The sequence below is a fragment of the Oryza glaberrima genome, chromosome 3 (assembly GCF_000147395.1).
Source record: "Oryza glaberrima chromosome 3, OglaRS2, whole genome shotgun sequence".
Classification (NCBI taxonomy): domain Eukaryota; kingdom Viridiplantae; phylum Streptophyta; class Magnoliopsida; order Poales; family Poaceae; genus Oryza; species Oryza glaberrima.
Window position 1 is genome coordinate 20,835,861 of NC_068328.1, and position 21,085 is coordinate 20,856,945.

At 41.3% G+C, this 21,085-nt stretch overlaps 2 protein-coding genes and 1 pseudogene across 2 annotated transcripts; 1 reads left to right on the forward strand and 2 right to left on the reverse strand.

Moving 5' to 3' along the window:
* Positions 1 to 3: 3 nt before the first annotated feature.
* Positions 4 to 3,587, forward strand: LOC127768387 (MOB kinase activator-like 1A). The gene is made up of 7 exons (XM_052293964.1): positions 4 to 170; positions 560 to 608; positions 1,640 to 1,748; positions 1,903 to 1,996; positions 2,628 to 2,761; positions 2,894 to 3,057; positions 3,193 to 3,587. The coding sequence occupies exons 1-7, from the start codon at positions 148 to 150 to the stop codon at positions 3,262 to 3,264; spliced, it is 645 nt and encodes a 214-aa protein (XP_052149924.1). The 5' UTR covers positions 4 to 147; the 3' UTR covers positions 3,265 to 3,587.
* Positions 3,588 to 3,599: 12 nt separating this feature from the next.
* LOC127768388 (uncharacterized) lies at positions 3,600 to 4,530 on the reverse strand (annotated as a pseudogene).
* Positions 4,531 to 9,165: 4,635 nt separating this feature from the next.
* LOC127768201 (probable beta-1,3-galactosyltransferase 2) lies at positions 9,166 to 14,836 on the reverse strand. The gene is made up of 11 exons (XM_052293736.1): positions 14,182 to 14,836; positions 12,501 to 12,597; positions 12,295 to 12,362; positions 11,994 to 12,190; positions 11,850 to 11,913; positions 11,610 to 11,682; positions 11,384 to 11,504; positions 10,996 to 11,083; positions 10,792 to 10,917; positions 10,579 to 10,688; positions 9,166 to 9,890 (listed from the first exon to the last, which is right to left on the reverse strand). Exons 1-11 carry the CDS (start codon positions 14,319 to 14,321, stop codon positions 9,742 to 9,744), a joined length of 1,233 nt encoding a protein of 410 aa, XP_052149696.1. The 5' UTR covers positions 14,322 to 14,836; the 3' UTR covers positions 9,166 to 9,741.
* Between the last annotated feature and the right edge of the window lie 6,249 nt (positions 14,837 to 21,085).

Consider the following 21,085-nt stretch of genomic DNA (forward strand, 5'->3'; position numbering starts at 1 on the left):
AGACGCTGCTGCAGCATCAGCAGCCGCGCGTGCGTGCGAATCATTCCGGCCGCAGCCTACCTCTGCCTCTCTCCTCTCCTCGCGGCGTCGGCAGCGAGTTCTCCTCGGATCGGGAGTGGAGGAGAAGCGGGAGGAGGAGGAGGAGGGATGAGTCTCTTCGGGCTCGGCCGGTGAGCTCTCGCGATCCCCGACCTCGAACCATCCACTTCATCTTTCTCCTCTTGTTCAGTAGTAGTAGTAGTAACGTTTTTGCTGGGAATCGGCGGTGGTCGGCGAGATCTGGGGCCGCCGGAATTGGGGGTTTGGCGGCGGATCCGTCGACGGAGTCGGTTCTTGCTTGCTTCCTAGTAGCGCAGCCCTAGAACTAGGAGTAGCTGGTTTCGTCGCCATGGGAGCTCCTGCTATGCTCGATTTCCTTTCCGTAAGCTCGATTTCTCCCACGAAAGCAACACCGGTGCATCAGATCGTGCCCAGCTGTGTACAATTTGATCTGTGTGTTAGCTAGCTGCTTTAATTCTGACGCTGCTACCCTGATGAGCTTTTTGTGTCTTTCTGTCAGGAATCAGAAGACGTTCCGTCCCAAGAAGAGTGCTCCTTCAGGAAGCAAGGTGAGAATTTCCACCCAGTTTGTTTTCCTTTGGTAATTGGTACCAAGCGAGAACAAATTTTGCCGAATTTTACCAATTTAGGGTGTTCCAGCATGTATCACGTGACCTGTGTACAAACTGCTTTGCTTTGGTTCAGGCCATCAAATTGGGTCTTATTATGACTAGGTGTTGAGTTCTCGCCATCTCTAGCTTTGCCACTGGAGAAATATTAGTCAGAGCTAGCATAATTCATCCGACGAGGTTAAATTCAGGATTGTCACTGGATAAGTATTAGTCAGAGCTAGTATAACTCATCTAGTGAGATTAATTTGAAGTGCATGATAAAAATGGTTTGGCGATCGATCTTAACTGACATTAAATATTCTCTCCACTAGTGGACAAGAAAGAGGTGTCTGTTTTGACTTTGTCATTGCCGTTTAGTTCCCATTTGAATGTTATAAGCAATGGTCATCCCACTCTTTTGGCATTCCTTCTGGCTTTTTTTTTCTTAATCAACATGTTTACTGTCTGTTTATTTAAGAGAAAAACAGTTTTAACTTTTTTTATTCAAAACTGGCCAAAATAGGTTTTAACTCACTGTTGTCACTTCTTAATGACCATTGCAAAGCACTCATAACATTTTGGCACATTCAGGATTAAGAGTTGACTTCTTATATATCACATCCTTTGCTTGAGAAGTCTTAAATATCATGTTGTGTAGTAGTTACCTCATTTGACAATGTATGGCAAACGATGTGTTCTCCAAAACCATTCTGTCTCAGGGCGAAGCTTGCTTTATACGTGTGTCAGTGCACTTGAGAATGTTAGTCAATTTTATTATTTTAATTGTTTGATTGGTACAATCTTCACTACACATCCTGGATTTGTAAATCACCTCAGATGGGCGCATGTTTTGGCATAACTATATTTTACAATTAAACTTGCTACAGAAAATTATCTCTGTAGCCTTCTTCATCAGAGCAGAACTTGACACAATGGCACAGAGCTTCAATGTTATACCTGCCATTGAACGATTCCCTTTTGATCTGCAGGGTGCACAGCTTCGGAAGCACATAGATGCCACTCTTGGCAGTGGAAACCTTAGGGAAGCTGTAAGGTTGCCGCCTGGAGAAGATATCAATGAATGGCTGGCTGTGAATAGTAATGTTCTTCCCTTTCATTTTCCACCTTGATCCATTCTTGACATTTTTCATCTGATTTTTATGTTTGTAATTTATTGAATAGCATAACTTGCGGTGTAGGATGCTACTTAACCCAGTCATTTTCAAGCTAACGCATATCTTTTCCTTTTCAGCTGTGGATTTCTTTAACCAAGTTAACCTGCTGTACGGCACACTCGCTGAGTTCTGCACACCTGAGAGCTGCCCAACAATGACTGCTGGCCCAAAGTACGTTATTCCATCAATCTTATTTTTTGGGCTTGTAAAACAAAAACAAGACAAAAGAAAATCTTATGCAAAGGAAGTTTGTTAGTGCCTGAAGGTTCTGTAGCAGCATATGTAAACTTCTTTGTAGGACATTATGCATAAACTGATCTACCACTTTCTGTTTAGAAGCTAATATGTAGGAGTAGATGATTACCTTATCATGCTATAAATATTTTTTATTCTGTTGGCAATGTTTTTCCATTATCTATATCAAATATTAGGGCATTTAAGCTGAGGATTTGGATTGGTAGTTTGGAAACATTGGTTCACGAAGTAACGAATGCCTCATGGCTGCCTTATTTTTTTTTGGAACTTTGGCCTTAGCCTGTTCACAGTGCTTTGCTTCTTTCCACATGTCCTGATATAATTAGGCTTGAACATTGACAAGCATGACGGGTCCTTTTTGGAACAAAAATTTCCAAGAACACTTTGTATTATACCCCACCTATTATAAAGTGACTTTGTATTATATCCACCTATTACAAAGTGGAGTTGTCATGTCAACAAGTCCCTGATTCATTTTTTGTACAGAATTACTTAAATATTGGTCATGTCATAACAAAGTAACAACAGAAACATGGAATTTATGCAGGTATGAGTACAGATGGGCTGATGGTGTACAGATAAAGAAGCCGATAGAAGTGTCAGCACCAAAATATGTGGAGTACCTAATGGACTGGATTGAAGGCCAACTTGATGATGAATCTATATTTCCCCAAAAGCTTGGTAATCATTGTTTATCACAAATATTTGATGTTGGAATGGTCGTTTGTACCTTAGAAATAGTGCAGGCACTACTCATATATCTGTCCAATTTTGACACTAATGACACTGATCTGGGTTTAATTCCTTTACCAGGCACACCATTCCCGCCAAACTTCAAGGAGGTTGTAAAGACAATTTTCAAGCGCTTGTTTCGTGTTTATGCCCACATATATCACTCCCATTTTCAGAAGATTGTCAGCCTCAAGGAGGAGGCCCATCTTAACACGTGCTTCAAGCACTTCATTCTGTTTACAACTGTAAGCCTCCTGTGTTTGTAGATTGTAAACTCGTTACCAGGATTGTTTACATATCATCTCATATTTGCTCTTGGTTCATAGAAATCGGGGGAAAACAAAATTCATTTGTTTCCGGCCTTTTGGTATGTGGTGCAGGAATTTGGCCTGATTGACAAGAAGGAGCTGGCTCCACTCCAGGAGCTCATCGAATCGATTATTCCATACTGAGAAGAATACAGGGACGGAACGGAGCGTGGATAACAAGTTCTTTACATGGACGATCGAGGAATCAGGCTACTTGCAACACTATTTTACTGGCATAGAGCTTACTGTTCCAGATATCAGACATAAAAAAGGACATTTGACATTGCTAATGCTATGTTTTTGTGTACTGATGTTCGTTCGTCCTGATTCAGTATTACCTTGTGTAAGCGTGCTTGTAATGTAATAACAGGATTGGTGGATTGGGATATATTGCAAAGAACGATCTATTAATCCAATCGTGAGTTGCAATTGTTGCTTCCTTTTCCCAGTACCAACGGGATATTCAATTGTGTGTGATTTCTTGTATGCAATCAAGATTGGGGGAATGAAATGTTTGGGTTAATTTTATCATGGTTTAGAGTTGGCACTAATCCAATCAATATGTAATACTAGCTGATACAACGAAGACGCCATAGATCATACTAACTGGGAGAATGGCATCAGAATTTCAGATATATTGCATACCACACACAGCCCGCAACAATCGAGATAAGGGAATGAAATGTTTGGATTAATTTACCATGATTTTAGAGTTTGTAGTAATCAAATCAAAATGCCATAGATCATACCAACTGGGAGAAGAATAACATCATAAATTTCAGATAAGAACACACGATCATCAAGCACCACGAGGCGTGGCAGATGGAAGCAGAGGAGAAGCTGTTCCTACTTATAAACACTAGAATTTTCTGGAAGCGGATCGGCCGATCGGGTGGTGGTGGATGGTGTTGCTAGAGCTAGACGCGGCCCTCCCAGAGGCATGGCTGGTCGTCGGAGCAGAAGGCGATGACGGCGGGCGGTGGGGCGAGGCCGAGCGCGGCGGCGCGGGTGAGGCCGAGGCAGGGCCCTTAGCTCCTTACCGCATGTCCATGTCGAACTCCCGAGCCATCCTCTCTCGCCCCTCATCCTCCGCCTCCTCGACGGCGCGATCTGGCGTCGCTGAAAAAAAAAAAAACCCGAACAATCAAATCAGCGGAGACGCAATCGATCGAACAGTTTTGGGGCGGGAGAAACCGGGAGGAAAAAAGCACCCTGCGACGCGGGCGCCTTCTTGGAGACGCCGGCACGCCGCCGGTGGGCTTGACGCTGCCGGAAGGACTTGACGTCGCCGCCGCTCCTCATGGGTCCGGTGGACTCCTCTCTCGATGATCTCTCTGGATTGTTGCGGCGAGGTAGGATGGATTCGGGGGAAGGGGAAGGGGAAGGAGAGGGAAGTTTATAGGGTTAAGGCGTTGGGTTGGGAGTAACTCAGGAAGGGGGAGGGATTTGCGGCCGTTGTGACGGCAATTTGAATTTTAAAATTTGAAAATGTGGGAGTCCCGGGGTGTGAAATCCAACCGTCCACCCGTGTCGTCCCAACAGGTTCTTGGGGGTGCAAAACGTCTGTGCCAATGTGCGAATTAAATTTGAAAATATACTTTTTTTTCCATAATTTACGTTTATATACATGGTGGTAAGTTTTAGCAAAAATATACCTCTTCCGCGAAAGGGCCTGTAGCTTAGTGGTTATAAGAGTCTCAGTAGCACCTGAGGTCCTGGGTTCGACTCCCTATGGGAGCGAATTTTTCAGAATTTAACGGCGTTGTGCTTTCAGTGGTAGGCGACTCTGGTTAGAGAGCCTATTCGTCGAGTTACAATAAAAGGAATGTTACGAAACAAATGAAGCGGACTCAAATATATCATATAACTCATATTCGTAGAGTTTATCATTGGTGTAAGCTTCAATAGGTTAGTGCGCTTTGCGAATTTACATGCCTTATCTTGTGGTATGAACTGAGTACGCGATAATTTATGGTGTGTATTGGGGGCTTACCATAAGATAATGTCGTAAATTCGCAAAGCATTCAAACCAACTGAAGTGTCGTGTAAAGGTAAATATTTGTAAGTGTTCGTAAAGGAAAGGCAAGTAAATATTTCGAATTTATTTATTCAGAAATGTAGCTGACACATTAGAAAGTTTTAACACACAACATTAATGATTAGTTCGAATGAGCAAAATATAAAATCATTATACTCATTAGACTCATCATCGAAATTTCTTGATGTGCTAATGTCTTTTTTTCTTTCCCTTTCTTCTAGCACCAGTTGGAGGCCTGCGTCCTGACAACAATAATCTTTCCGGTGAATGTCGCTCGCGAACAGACCTACGTGCCACCTCAACACCGTTGAAATCAACGTGCCCGTAGTCTTGGGTCAGCTAAGTTATTGGAGGAGGTTCATCAATCTGCGGCGGTCCTATCTCGTGTTGTGCTATTGACGACCCCCCGCCGTAGCTACATGGTTCTCCATAGGATTGTGTATTGCCGGCATATCCCATCATTTGGATGGCGGAGTACATTCCTACAAAACATGGAATCCAAAGTTGTAGCGTACACACATACTGGAACTAAAATATTCTGTAGTAAATTATAATTTGTACTTGTTGTTTGTGGTTGCATGATAGGTGGTTGACTGAACAACCAATCTCCTTGGCATAACATCTCCAAAAAGCTTGGTCCTTGTGGTTGTGCGTTTCCATTTATGAACATTTGGTACATCCCACTGCAGGTGCAGCGCTAATTTAATATCGCAATATAAAGATCGTAAAAAATGAAACACATTATATACGAACCAGTGTTGTATGTGGAAGCTCTATGCCACTGATCATTCATACCCGTTGGAAACATGGGCATGTTAACTTGAGGTACACCTGCAAAAATAAGCAAATATGTTTGTGACTCAGTAAGTTACAAAATGATGAACATTAACATGTGTGTTTATTGAACTATCGGAAAACGTTGCGTGCCCTGGAAGGAACTGCGAGCTTCCATCTTCTGTACGCATCGGAGGAACCATTTGGCTAGATTCTACAAACCACGCAAACCCTTCCTGCCATTCACTGGTGGCACTTGCATGTGGAATGTACGCATCGGAGGAACCATTTGGTTGGATCCTGAGAACCACGCAAACCCTCCTTGCCATTCACTGGTGGTACTTGCATGTGAAATAGAAGGGATCACTGTTGTACTATATGCAATAATCTCTATAGGTGAATATTGAATTCAAAAATAGCACTAGTTGATCCATGTCAGCAACAAAAGCAGGAACGTCCGATGGAGAAAAATAGTAAAGAGCTTTTCAACGCCTGCCTCACATGTGTGAGAGAGCAAAGAAAACAAAAAAAAATTATAGGGAATAGAACTAGCAATAGAACTGTAGAAATAAAAGGCTTTTTCCAAGCAATCCATGGTCCCATACGATACATGACAGTAGAAAGGTTTGCAAAGTTCAGAAAACAAAAGGCAAAACCACCTCCTAATTTTGGTATATTCCAAAAATTAGTGTGTATTGTACTTTTAAGTCCCTAGATTAAATTAGCATTGGATACAACAATTAATTCTATAAGTTCGGCCACTTGTACTTAAAAAAACTATGCACGAGAAAGAGCTAAATTTTTGGACGATTTTCATAATAATACGTAGAGCTTTTGGTTTAATTTAGAGAAATGTTACCATAACTATAATGATTAAAAATAATTCATGCACCTAATATAATTCATATGTCTTCATATACATATCTTATAATAGGTTGATTAGAGTCGTGCGAATGCTAGACTATATATAGTAGTACTATGTTTTCATATGTTCGACTAGGTCATCGTCCCACGTGGCATTGACGTGACACTTACGTGGCAATTTGATCCTGGAAAAATAATAAAAACTGTGGCCCCACCTGTCAGCTAAAAAAGTTATTAATGGTGGGGTCCCCATGGGACCCACATGTCAGCCTTAAAACATCAGTGCTCCCTTCTCTCTCTTCTTCCTCATCTCACTCCTCTCTTCTTCCCTCTCCCCCCTCTCTATCTTCTTCCCGGGCAGCAGAGCAGGCGAGCGAGGCATGCTATCCGAGCTCCAGCGGTGGCGGCAGCTCGGCGTGCACCGCAGCGGAGATCCTCAAGATGGTGGACAATGACGTCGTTGAGAGGAGTGAGGATGAGGGACTCGACGACGATGGGGGCCAGGGCAGGGGCCTTAGAGCTTCTTCTTCTTCTTGGAGGGCGAGGAGGGCTTCTTCTTCTTGGCCGGCATCGGCACGGGGGTCGTCGAGCTTGGTGGGGATGGTGGCGGGCGCTTCGGCAACGGGGGAAAGAGGCGAGGCAACGGGAGCCTCGACCGGGGGAGAGGAGGCCGGCGGCGGGGTGGCCTTGGGCCTTGGGCGCCGGGACGGATGCCTTAGTGGACTTGATGGGTGACGCGGTGGCCGAAGCCGGGGTAGTGGGCGCCTGCGGAGGGGGCCGGGGTGGCGGGGGTGGTCGGCACAGCGGCGGGTGTGGGCGTCTTCTTGGAGGAGACCAGTGGCATGGTAGTCAGTTCTGCCGCGGGGGCGGGTGGAGATGGTGGCATCGATGCCGAGAGCAACCTCCTCCTCTGCTCCAACCCCGCCATCTCCGCCCCTCCATCGCCGCCAACAATAGAGCTCCTCACTTGGGACGACAGCGGAGAGACGGTGGCCTGGATCTGTGGGGACTAGAACGGCGTGCGACGGACGGGCGGGTGGGTGAAGAATGGCGGAGCATGCAAGCGAGGCAGGCGGCGGGTGTTAACGCCAAAATTCCTGCACTGGAGCTAAGTAGATCTCCCAGGCCAGTGTGTATTTTTCGCGTCAACAGCGGGCAGCGACCTCGGCTTGGCGGGGAGACCGTGGCCGCTGTGAGGGGCGGCGCTGCGGTGGTTGGCCACCTCGGGTGCCGCTGTCCCGAGCTCCCCCGCCCGGTGGCCCAAGCGGCGAACAAGTTCCATGAGCTTGCCCGCCACCGCTTTGCTCCACCTGCCGCCCCTTTGCTCTGCTTGTTGCCCGCCGCGACTCCGCCTGCCGCCGCTCCACGCACCGCCCCTCTGCTCCGCCCGCCGCCCCTCTGCTCCGCCTTGCCGCCGCTCCGCTCATCACCCCTATGCGCCGCCCACCCCCGCTCGCCCTCCTCCTTCAGTGCAGAACTGCAGGGGAGAGAGAGAGAGGGGGATAAAGAGAAGAGGGAGGATGACATGTGAGATCACATGGGCCTACCCTTTTTTATTATTTTGTGTGTAATTGACATATGGGTTTTGGGGTTTTTTTTAATTATTTTTCCGGGATCCAATTGCCACATAAGCGCCACGTCAATACCATATAGGACGAGAACCTAGTTAAAGGAGCCACGTAGATGCCACGTTATTCAAAACCGGGCACAATACTGTCGAGGGATCTCATCTGCATGGTTTTATAAGTTAGGGGATGCTTATGTCCGGTTTTCAGGAGCAAGGACGAAAATTAGACCGGCGACAAATTGAAGGACCTAAAGTGAACTTATTCCACTATAAACCCCGTTCTACGACGAAGTTAAAAGGGAGGCCGTGCATGATTTACGGTAGTGTAATCATTAAAGCCTTGTTTGGTTAATCTCATCTACATGTAAATTAGAAGATTTGGGGAAGAATAATTCGACACCTATTGAGAATTAATCTCTCTGAATACTCTTTAATCCCTCCCTCACGGGAATTGACATAATAAGGTCCAAAAGAAAGCGGTTCACAATTTTCTAATTGTAGGATGAACTAATGTGGTCATATTATATAGTCATTATAAATTACATAGTTCAGAATTTCCATCATGATTACCGAATTCCAACGGCACCCAAAAAATAGTTCCTTTTTATTTTTTCTAATATTTTTGATATCATTTTCGTTTCAGCGGCACCTCTTTATAAAAAAAAAATAGTTATTGAAATGGTAGAGGCTATTTTCCTATCGTTTTCAACACTTTATGTACCCTCATCCTAGGCGGGCCATGGTTCAATGTTTTGGAGACGTACGTATTTTGTCGTTTGTTTTATTTCATGCGGTAATTTGGACAAAGTGTGTTACAAATGCAATATACATCTGTAAATACTTGGGGACGAGTTCCTGCTGAAAAGAAAGGGAGATAGCAACCTAAGAGAAGATGAGCTTCTTATTATGTTATTCCAGAGAAAATTAATCAGAAACGGTGATGAACATCTTTCCAAGAATGGTGGGGGGAGACCCCTCTCGATCTCCCTCTCCTTTCACTCTTTCCCTCCTCACCTTCTCCATCTTTATGGGTAATTTCCAGGGATCTTTTCGACCACAAAACAGAAAAGATCCCCTAAAACAATACAATACCTACTGAAAACCACCAAAAGAAAAAAAAAAGAAACAAGAAAAAAAAAGCAGCAGAAGAACCCATCCTGTCGGCCATGCTTGTACACTTGAGTGTACACTCATCCCATGATCTCTGAAACTGCCATCAATCGACTGTTCTTTCCGTTCATCATCTTCAGGGATTCCTCTGCTCAGATGATTGGTTACTCACACTGTTGAATCACGAGTTGTATCTTGTATCTATATATATATGTGCTGCTTGTGTTCAAGAGTGCAAAGTTGTTGTTGGGCATTATGTTCCTTCAGTTCAGAACTTTGCACTCCAGATGGCGCTGTCGTTCTCCCCACATCGTTGATGGACCTCCTTCATCCGATCCGCCGATTTGCAGATGCCGCTGCAGCTCCAGTCGAACGACGCGGCGCACACGTTGCCTCCCTGCGCCTTCCATTCGCAATCTGCAGTAGTGCGAACCATTTGAAAAATTTGTAACCAACAGTTGGCTAAAATATGATCAGAAGTTGACAAAAGAAAAAAAAATGATTTGAAATTTCATCATGCATGTCAATCAGCAGGGTGATTGATCACGTCAGTCCAGAACTCTAAGCTCATCTGACAACGACAACATTTCCCCTGTAACAGTTTGCTAATTGTCCTGTAACACCTACCAGTCTCTGAAACTAATCAATTGTGTACGTGAGCATACATGACTAAATGACGAGCGCAATGGCCAATTTAGTCCATTACAGTATTTAAGGTGAAATGAAATATCTATCTAAGAGCAGCTGTGACACCTTCAGAGAGAAGAGAAGTGGCCTTGTTAGAAAAAGGTCCGATGTCTAGTGTCCTGACAGGATGCTTCATGATTACCAAAAACAATTGACAAGCACATGTTTGTGACAGCAGATAGCATACCTACTTAGTGAAGTTGACTGACAACCACCCCAAACTACAAACGCAACTGCACTGTTTCACCAAATGATTCGATACATTTCGTAATATAAAATATGATAAATACAGATCAAGTAAGCTGTATTCAGTCCGACTACCCCATACTATGAAGAGTTGACTGACATGTCAAGACCAAACATGGATCTGGAAGAGCAAGGAAATCAGTTCAAAAGATGGTAAGGATTTTAACTATACCTGGTTGTGTACCGCAGCAAAGCCTGCGATCATCGACGTGTTCGACGTCTAGACCTATGAACCATGCTCCTAATGATACATCCTCATTAGCATATTTGTGGAGAACATGCCTGAAACATCACCATCATCCATGGTCAATGATGGGTAGAGGTTAGATAAAACATATTATGGTGTAATCAACAAAGATAAACCAAATCTGAAGAAATTTCTTACTGGTTGATTGATATATAAGAAGCTAGATCCTTGGAGATTGCATATAACTGGCCGGTTGCATGACGGAAGTACTTGTTCCCCCATTCGCCGAATTTCCAGTACTCGGGCTCATGGTATCTTACACCCCTGAGAATAAAAAACAAATTGGTATTTGGTCAGCTGTTTAAAACATCAAGGAAGACATGACAACAACATGGGACTTACTTCTGAGCCAGGACTGGACCAGATTTCATGCAACCAATGTAAGCTCGAGGCTTCGACCGATGCTTAGCCAATATGTTACCAAGAGTTGCTGCAACATTTTTATATCTGATTATTATAGTATCACTATAACAATATCTAAAAAAATTATAGTATCACAATAATTGAGATGGAATTTTCCAGTAAAAGGGTTTTAAGCTTGTGCTTTGGGAGTAACATCTCTGAAGATTACAGCATATACGATATTTTATCAACTTTGAGTGTACAATTTGTAAGCCAAATACATAGCAGAAATTTAATGTAAGTAAAATATATGAACTAGTCAAAATTTTAGCAGAAAAAACACTTAATGAAGGGATATGATGTTAGATCAGAGGGTAGTAATGCACACCTATATTTACATGTACATCATCATCCACTTTAATGTAGTACTCTGCATCCCACATGGACAAGGCTGTCACAAAGAACGATTTCGTCTTTGCAGCCAATTCCAGATACCCTTCAACATGATCCTGAGTGATCAACAAATATTCCAAGATATTTCAGCTTTACAGACAAATAAACAAGCCAGTAATACTGTACTATATGCCAGCTAGAGTAAGTCCTATGGTAATTACCAATCTCATGAAGTCACCATGTTTCCTATCTTCTGCGTCTATAGCTCTATCGAGTATGCCACCAGATGTTGCGCTGTCAATTTAGAAAGGTTAAAATTTCAGATTCTGTGAGCTCAAGATATCGTCTTCTGACATTGCTGAATCATAACTGGTACTAACTCTTTTGTCTAATATAATAGAAACTCTCCCTTAACTATTGTCCATACAGATCGCCCAAAGTACATGTTTTCTTGCACTAACCTATGACCAATGACGAATCGGATGATAATTCCCTTTTCTTCCTCAAGCTTCCTTCTTTTTTCACCTGTCGCAAACACAGAAACAATATCAGGTAGCATGTTTTACTGTGGGAAAAAAAATTCTCCATGCAAAAGAATGTACAACCTTGAGGCATCCACGTAGCACGAAGTGAATCTCTTCGTTTCCGGCTGCTGAATGCGGTGTTGATGCCAATGACCATGAAGTATCTCCGTTTCCCCGTAGATTCTGATAGCGGCGCTCCATTGAGCTCAGACTCCTCCTGTGACGCCTTTGCTGATGCTAACTCCATTTCTAAGTTTGATATTGTTTTGTCCAATGCCCTGATAACAAAACAGATTCTTATGAACCTTGGACTTATAAATTTGAGGTTAAAATCAGCAGCATAAAAGTAGGCTATCATTCTCTCAACCCTTTTGGTACTTACTGTATAGCATCCTGAGTTCTTGGGACCTCTCCAATTATATCTTTTTGCTCCATAACCTGCATAATATGCTGGAAAAATAACGATGCTCGTGAAAATGCATTGACGACATTTGTTAATTTTCTCATTCTTCTTACTAACAGTAGAGGTCACTGTAAATGATGTTTGCAAAGTAATCTGAAAATATTTGTGTGACAGTTAATGCTTACACTTTTCGGAGCACAGTCACCAGACAACAGGTTCATCTTGTTCACTTCTAGAGCCGATCTCCTGATGATCTCTTTTGGTTCTGGCATTGTCCACATCCTGCAACAAATATTTTTTTTCTTATTTCCTCTGCTCCAAAATATAATCATTTTAAGAATAGTGTTAAGTCAAACATTTTTAACTTTAACTATTAATAGCAAAAGAATAAAAAAGATCAATCACGTAAAATTGATGGACTAGATTTATCATTAAACAAACTATCATAATATATAACTCTTTTTATTTAAAACATCTTAATGTTATAAATATTATTGGTCATAATAACATTTTGAAGACTACGTCAAAATCTAAAAATGTTTATATTTAGGGACAGAGAGAGTAGCATTTTTGTAGGACGGTTGCGGTACTTGTTTATAGTGACAAATAGAGTAACAACCGCAACAGAGTAAGCATTTAGTAAAAGACTGCAAATTAATGATTATTCTCATCTCATTTCTTTCGAAAAAATATTATTCGCATTTCACAGAAAGATACTAAGTGCATAAACTTCAGTGTAAAAAAAACAGAGGTTGTTGTTTGCTCCATGCTTGGCTGCTGGCTGCGACCTCTGCTGACGTTTCTGTAGCCATGACGTTTCCAACTGTATTTTTCACTGTACAAACTACCCAAGGAAGGCCAAAAAAGAAACAAAGGTCAATGATGCTATTTTCAACCTTACCAAATTTTAATAAAGTTGCCAAAAAATGGCTATATTTAGTTTGTTGCCAAATTTTGGTAACTACATAAGAAATCCTACTAAAATTTTGACAACTATATCAAAATTTTGGTATTGCCAAAATTTGGTAAGATTTTTTTGGCATCAAAGTTAACAGGCCTAAAATTTACCGACCTCCACTAATGGGGCCATGGCAACTGTAACTTTCGTCCAGGTAAAAAAGCAGAAGTGTACCGGTAGCAGGAGTATACGTTGCTACTGTGTTGTCGGCGACAGGTATACGTTGTATATCAGGTAGTTAGCGATAAATGTACTCAGTATCCAGTTTTACCCACCCGTGCCGTCGGATCTTCTCGAAATAAAGAAGCGTCACATCGACTAGGCAAGTACGCTACGAGCTTCCAAGAACTCACCCACATTTAGCACGAGCAAAGCAGGATCGAGCCTTTATTTCGAGAGAGATTTTGCCCTTTTAAATTTCTTCCAGAGAGCTGCTTCTTCTGTAGGAGTACGCTACAGCAACAGCTTAGAGCAGAGGAGAGGAGATGAGAGTACAGTACGCCAGCTACAGTTGTTTGTTGTTCTTTGGGGGTGTACTCTCCATTGACCAGGAGAGGATGAGAAAAAAGAGTAGCAGAGGAACGCAAGAAAGAAACCAATAGAATTCAGAGAATTTTTGGCTGAACGAACCGAACGGAGAGGAGGAGGCAAAGAGAGAAAAGCGAATTGCTGGTAGGATCCGATCACCGCGGGACAGGATCAATTTTTCTTTTCTTTTCCTTTTTGGAATGGAATGGAAGATGAAAAAAAGGCGTCTAAATTCACCCGTACACGAATGGACGAAGCAAAAAAGCATGCAGAAAACGAAGGCGATCAAACTGATTGCATCACGCAAGATTATTCAACACCAAACCAGGACAAACCTGCAGGAGCAAGAAGAAGACGATGGAGGAAGCAGGGGGGCGTACCTGTTGGTGAAGATGAGGCCGATGCAGAAGCTGGCGAGGCAGAGGAGGAGGGTCCATTTCTTGGAGATGGTGCCACGGAGCACCAGCTCGTCCCCTCCTCCGAGCACCGCTGCTCCCCCCCTGCTCTTGTTGAAGCTCATCTTCACCTGATCTCTTCTTCCTCCTCGCTCGCCTAGCTCTCTAATCAGTCTCCAATTCACACGCCCTCACCTATGGATCCTGTCTCCCCGATCTCGGAGACCTCATGATCACACTCCAAGAACCAGAAATATGGTCCCTCCACCCTCCTGCTCCTCCTGCTCCTCTAACTTTTGTCAAGATCAAGTCACTACTCACTACTACTAATATTACCTTTAATTTCCTCTCTCTCTATCTCTGTGTGTCAAGATTCTTTGGTTCTTGAAGCCGCCTGCTGCCAGTGGCAGGTGCCTTTGGGGTGAAGGGGAAGGCTGATATGGAGATGGAGACGAGGGAAAGGACGCACCAACTGCGTGCGTGCTCGCGCGCGTGAAGGGTGTAGAGTGGAGTCCGGGGGAGGGAAGGGATCTCGGCGATTCTTGGTGGCGCTGCTCCAGATTTATTCGGCCTTCGCCACTTGGTCCGGTCTGGACATCTCCGGCCAGCTTAGCTTAGCTTAGCTAGTTTAGCTTCTTTTAAGCTTTAGCTGAAGTAGTAGGTGGTTAAGTTAGGTTTAAACTTTGGTCTCCTCTTGTGGGGATTATTGTAGTGGAAGCGCCATTAATGAGCTGATGTGGTAATTAAGCCAGGCTAAGGTGAGTTTGGAGGGTGAAATGGCTGTTTTGCCCCCCCATTTTGTGTGGTCAAGTCAATGGCATGTTCACCTTGCGAGGGTCAGTAGTACTCAGTAGATCACCACCCCCATGTGTTGAGGGAATTAGATACAGTTGTGGTGCTACACCCCATGAGGATTCTCTTGTCATGTTCAGTTCAAAAATGGATACCTCTTCTATAGAGCATGCGACCAAACTTCTGCAGTTCTTGAAAAAAAAAAAGAGCAATCATGCAATGCTGTTATGTGAAAATAGTGTCATCAAAATTTATCACAAAAATATTTTAATATTAATTTAGCATGCGACCAAACTTCTGCAGTTCTTGAAAAAAAAAGAGCAATCATGCAATGCTGTTATGTGAAAATAGTGTCATCAAAATTTATCACAAAAAATATTTTAATATTAATTTGAAAGCAGTACTACCTCTGTCCCAAAATAAGCGCAGTCATAAGTTTCCGTGTCTAATTTTAATCGTCCGTCTTGTTTGAAATATTTTTATGATTAGTATTTTTATTACTACTAGAATATAAAACATGAATAGTATTTTATCTGTGATTTATATTTTTTTAGTTTTTTTAAAACAATTTGAAATAAGATGGACGATTAAAGTTAGACACGAAAAATCATGTATGCATTTATTTTGAGACGGATGGAGTATCAATTTGTGCCATCATCTTTTACTACGCCTCTCCATTATCTTTTACTCCATGACTTGACTGATAAGCCATGAAAATGAACGAAGGAACCAAAATAGTTTGATAATTTATATGAGAAAACTTTTGTATCTGTGTTGATTTTAAAAGTAAATACTTAAAAAATAAACTAATATGGAAAACCCTTAAAATTAACTCTAAATTAATTAGGTTTTCAAATTCAAATTTTCGCTATGACTAATAAGCCAAAAGTAAACAGATGCGATCGTATTCATGAGCAAGCTAAGACTTGCGGACTCAACGTGTTGCCAGCGTGCCTAAAAGGATGGTCAATAATTCGATTAAATTCACTAAAAAAATATATGACGATAATTTTCTAACAAAACCGTGCCAATTATTCACTACAATTAACGTAAATGTAAATGGTAGGATGCAGGATAGTGCATCTATATAAAAGTTAATCAATTTATATATTATATATTCACCCTTTAAAAACATGTACAAAGTTGGTGTCTAACGGGTCATGTATATGTCCTTGGACAGGTAGACTAATCATAAATTCGTAGTCAAGTCACCTGTAGAAATTGTACAAACAGTGTTTTCTTGTGGCGTACTTTTTGCCCATGTTAGAAAGTTCAGGCCACACATATATGCTAGCTAGTGAGGAGTATATAACAATGTACAGTAATAAAGAGCCATCGACCATTAATTGTTTATCTCTACTTTTCTTTGTAATGGAGCAAGGTATCTTCTTTGTTGCAATTGTTTTTGGTAAATTATGGACAAAGGGATCTAGTTCCTTTCTTCACCGCTTGCAAAGTATTTATTCTTGATAATTTGAGAGCGCTAAGCACAACGAGAAACGACTATTATTTTGTTATATCAAAACTATCACCCTGAAACGGCAAATTAACATGCTAAATCGCAAGAATACAAAATGGTCGTCGTTTCTGTTATCTGGATGCACATAACTCTGTTATCACCCTGCAACCGTAAATTAATTTGTTAGTGAACAAGACATACTAGTATCATATATATAGGAGTATCACCTATCACCCCTGCAACTGTAAATTAATTTGTTGCTGAACAAGGGAGAGATTCACACGCATACAAAAATTAGCAAGAAAGCAGGGTTGTTTATGGGAGATAATTAATTGCAATTGGTGGGCAATAAGTTTATTATTACCAGGGGTGACCATGTGAGCGAAAGAGCGGATCCAGGTTGGGCTGAGCCCAAAGTCCTTGGCACACCTCATGTGCGATTAGGGGGGCCAATCATTGCGTGGATCATTGTCTAGTCTTTCTTGGTTTCTAGATCCAATTTTATTAGTACCCCAACTTGCTCCTCCGTATAATTATGCTATATTTTGACCAAAAGCCAAGGGCGTATATGCATCTTATAATTAATTAATTGGACAAGAACACACTTCGATCGTAGAAAGCACTAAAGCGAGATGGTACATTTTGGTACGTATATTAATATGTGCTGTGGTACATTTTGGTACGTATATGTGCTGATGGTTTACTTTGTCCATCGTCCGTGTGCAAATAAATATTAGATTGGAAAATGTGCAACTAAATTGGAACAAATAAATAAGCTAAAAACCCTTTTGATTGGAGATACTATCAAATTAATTCTATTAAAAATCTTGTCACGAAAGAAATTATATGAAAAATCATCCGAGATGATTCTAAGTTAGCCAGAGGTGATGGCACGCGTGCTGCTGTTTTTTGTTTATGATTATGTAGAAGATGCACATTATATTACATTTATTTGATATCTGTTACAGTGCACAAGAGGAATACACAAATAGGCCATAACATTTCACATCCAGATACTAAATTCAAATTACATTTATAATTTTGTCAACTTAATTATTATAGTCTCATGAGCCTTACCGAGAAATTTTTTATTATTTTACCTTTTTAATTTTAAAAATAGATTCTCACAAAATTTATTTTCAGTTTTGAATCCTTTGGCACACAGTCTCGGTGATGTGGCCAAACAAAATTGCCACGTCATTGTTTCGCAGCCACCGACACTGGTATGACCAAAAAGTTCAGAATTAGAAAACAAATTTCAGGAGAGTCTACTTGTAAAATTAAAAAGGTTCAACTTTTTGAAAAATCCATTTACTGATGCATGCTACATGTGTGGATGCATGTTGTTCGAGCTAAGAGAGATGGCTTTGGATCAAAAGAATCCCATCAAATAATTCTGGATGTTCACATAAATTTCAACTATGTATGGAATACCTGAATAGAAAATCAAATCATTTTACTTTCATAAACATTAATTATAACTCTCTGCAGTTTTTTAAATACACGTAGAACAAAAAAATATTGGTCTAATTAAGGATTTTGAAGATATTGTTAAAATAGCATATTCTCATGATCCAGATACCAATGACTACTTATTAATTTATAACGTAATATGTTTTTATGCAAATAGTACTACATCCGTTCTAAAATATAGTGACCTAATAACTAGATATTTCTAGTACTAGAATATGTAATGTGTCTTATCTCGTATTAGATGGTTATATTTTGATATAGATGAAGTAGAACACTAAACGCTCGTCAGATTAAAAAAAAAATAATCTGGCAGCCAAATTAGAAACTAAATTATTTCTCAACCTGGACTGGAGATCGATATACGTGATGCCAGTACGCACAAAAGGAACTGTTGGAGTTATTTTGCATTTAAAACGGTCGCGACTGTACTTCTTGATTGCAATGAAAAACTCCTGCCAGCCCAAAAAAGACCATTGAAAAAGGAACCTAAAAGAGGAAGAGAAATCAAAGGGGCGATGCCCTGTAGCAGCCACGTGAACGGTCACATGCATTGCTGCTGCTGCACGGCGATCGCTGAAGAAGCTAGCTAGGCCCCCAAAATGCACTGAAGCTGCATACAGATACAGATACAGATACATATACAGAGGGTTGTGGGCACAATCTGATCGAACTCTGTAGTCTGTACCATGCCGACATCAAGTACCTCCTGGCCTAAAATCTCTAGAAAATTAACGTCATCGAGCTTCGTGTATATGTTCTTGGAAAACTGTACAACGGATAACGTATTCGGGACCATTTAGTACTACTGATTAATTTTTAGAAAATATAATAACGGAGTATAGTATATATTGTTGAATAATAAAATTTAAGTGATCTCGATGATGGTGTAGTCTACCAGTAGTAGTTGGTGATGGCTCATGTGACACGCTTTGTGATTTTCAATTTGTGCCGACGATTTGTTTGTGATTTTCTAAAGTTGGTAGTTATGTTAAAATTAATAGAAACTATATGCGGATAACTTAAGAGATAAGCACTATCGATAAAAAGAGATACCACCTCTATCTTTAAAGAGTTGGTACTTATTCAAGAATTTGTCGCAGATTACTGTTTATTTTCAAGCTTTGATCGTTCCTTTTCCAGCAATGAACTTTATAAATCCAATACTCTTTTAGAGGCTTTAATTTTTGGTGATAGCAGTGAATCTGCTACTCCATCTACTCATATTTTAGTTTGAGCATATTACCTCTTAAATTGCTTAATATTATATAGCAATTAAATGTAAATAGATAGTGGTATATAAAATTAAATTAAGGTGAGTATCTTACATAAAAAAGACGGGGCAACATATTTCATGAAGAAAATACTTTTACTTATGATAGTCAACAATATTGTGATCATTTTTCTTTTATCTGTGGCAATAGCAGAGCACAGGCACCTAGTACTTTTAAAAATATGCTACCTTACTGGTGTGTTGTAGAGGTGAAAATGGTGCGGATACAGACGGGTACTGCCCATACCATATTTGTTTCTATTTTTTTGATATAAAAACGAATACGAATAGCTCAGATTTAGAAACAAATACGAATAAGGATCGAATATGATCAGACACGAATACATAAACATTTTTTTCTCGGAACACGGAAACCACCTCAACTTCTAATAGAAACAAATACCATCATATATAATTAGCACATTATAAAATATAGTACAAGTTATAAAAATATTTAAAATTTTAAATAATATTAATAATGTGGACTAGTGTTAAGAGATGAGCTATTATTAATCTAAAAAGGTAGATTGAAGGTTGTAGAGTTATAAAAAAATGATGTATTTCTCATGACTTTAGCGGATATCCGAATAACACGGTTCACCGAAAATTTGTATTATTATCCATATCCGTCGGAAACAATGATAACATATCCGTATTCATATCCAGGAGAAAATAGGCCATGCCCAACGCTCCTACATGCCGTGTGGTTTCATCCTAGTGGCTCCATAAGGCCATGCCAAACGTTCCTACATGGCGTGTGGTTTCATCGTGCCCTAGCCAAATATTCGTGCCGGCAAGGACGGAGTTGTGCCCCTACGGGGACATGCGTACCCCTGCGGGAGGTACACGTGCCTCTAGATGAGAGATGCCTTCGGTGGTCCAGGCCTAGAGAAGAGGAAGAGAGAGGGAGAATGGGAAAAAGTAAGGACACCTAGAGACATGGAGTATGTCGAACAGACAAAGGACTCCGGTGAATAGATCAGGGGATCAGGAAGCTAATCAGGCCACCGCTGACAAAATCGACACGATCTCATTGGAGAAATCGATGCAACCTCACCGGATCGAGCTCCCACCACCTCGATGCACCCAATGTTGTTGTCGGGCCGTCTCTTGGGAAGGAGGGGAGGAAGGATGCCCCACCGTCTTGATTTGGTCAACGAGGTAGGAGGGCTCGTGAGCATGGCGGTGGGCGGAGAACGAGAGAGACCGATGGCGCACGTGGGGAGAGGAGAGGCTGAGGATGCAAATAAGGGGAGAGATGTGAACAAGGGAGAACGCAGCAGCAATGCTTGTTCGATGGGGGAGATTCGAATCAATGAGAAAGAGAGGGTTGGGTGAAAAAAATATAGAGGAAGTGGACGACAAGTGGGACCATAAAAGGTTAAGGGTACATATTTGCCATATTACCTAAAACATAAAAGGTTCAGGTGATCTTATAATAATAAATCTCAAAGAACTGACATACAAATAATTAAGTACTGAAAAGAAAACATCTAAGTGTGACCTCCATTGTAGGATATGCGACCTACTGACCTATGTGTGGTGTCAGCTCACATGGCCCACGTGAAACCACTGCTATATGTGACCTTCATTGGCCATGCCCTACCGCCGCGTGCACCTATTGATTCATGCCTGGTTTGTGCATTTGGTTTCCATCACTTTTTTTCATCTCCTTCATGATCTTTAATTTCTTTTTAGTAGTTGTGGTGGAGGAAGCATCTAATCACTTATCCAAGTCTGAACTGAATCCATACCATAAAGGATGTTAAAGTACATTCACCAAAAAGAATCTAGTTCCTATTGTCTGGTGATCTGCAAAGTTCTTTTTTTTTTTTGAGAACTTGGTGATCAACTGAAAAGTGAACTGGTGAGAGCCTATGCAGACTAAAAATAAC